At 33.3% G+C, this 480-nt stretch overlaps 1 protein-coding gene across 1 annotated transcript in view; it reads right to left on the bottom strand.

The window, feature by feature from the left end:
• Positions 1-480, bottom strand: part of LOC106881999 (low-density lipoprotein receptor-related protein 2) — an 84,414-nt gene that overhangs the window by 34,259 nt on the left and 49,675 nt on the right. The window contains 1 exon segment of the mRNA XM_052969906.1: positions 7-99. Coding sequence (XP_052825866.1) covers positions 7-99 — 93 coding nt within the window.

Below are 480 nucleotides of genomic sequence, written 5' to 3'. Positions count from 1 at the left end.
CCCCACAGTCATTGTCACCATCACACAGCAGATGTATTCTTATACAAACATTAGAGTTTGGGCATTTCACTCTATTCTCTGGACACGTCATGTTGTTGGCTGCGAGGAAGAATATTTTTGAAGATTAATCATACTAATAATTGCAATCATTTAGACTGATTTTGATACCAAATTAATCTAATTCACCACCAATGTAATCAGGGTTGGATCCTTTTAATATTGGAAATAGCCCCAAAACAAAATGGTACCTTTGGGCCCTTTTTGTCAAAAGCTATTTGTGAGTTTTCCCTTTTTGTATTTGGTTTTTAAGATTCCTGATTTGAACTCATGTCTTGAAATATAATTATTAGTAACATAAGTGGTATTAATTCCAAAAAGTAATAGTTATCCACACTTAAAAGTGAATATTGTGTTACAAGACAGAATTCTGCATTATTTACCATGAAAGAATCTCTCATAGGGACTTGGGGTGCATATAAG

The sequence above is a fragment of the Octopus bimaculoides genome, chromosome 8 (assembly GCF_001194135.2).
Source record: "Octopus bimaculoides isolate UCB-OBI-ISO-001 chromosome 8, ASM119413v2, whole genome shotgun sequence".
NCBI lineage: Eukaryota > Metazoa > Mollusca > Cephalopoda > Octopoda > Octopodidae > Octopus > Octopus bimaculoides.
The sequence above is the reverse complement of the archived record's forward strand: the minus strand, read 5'-3'. Positions and strand labels throughout refer to the sequence as shown.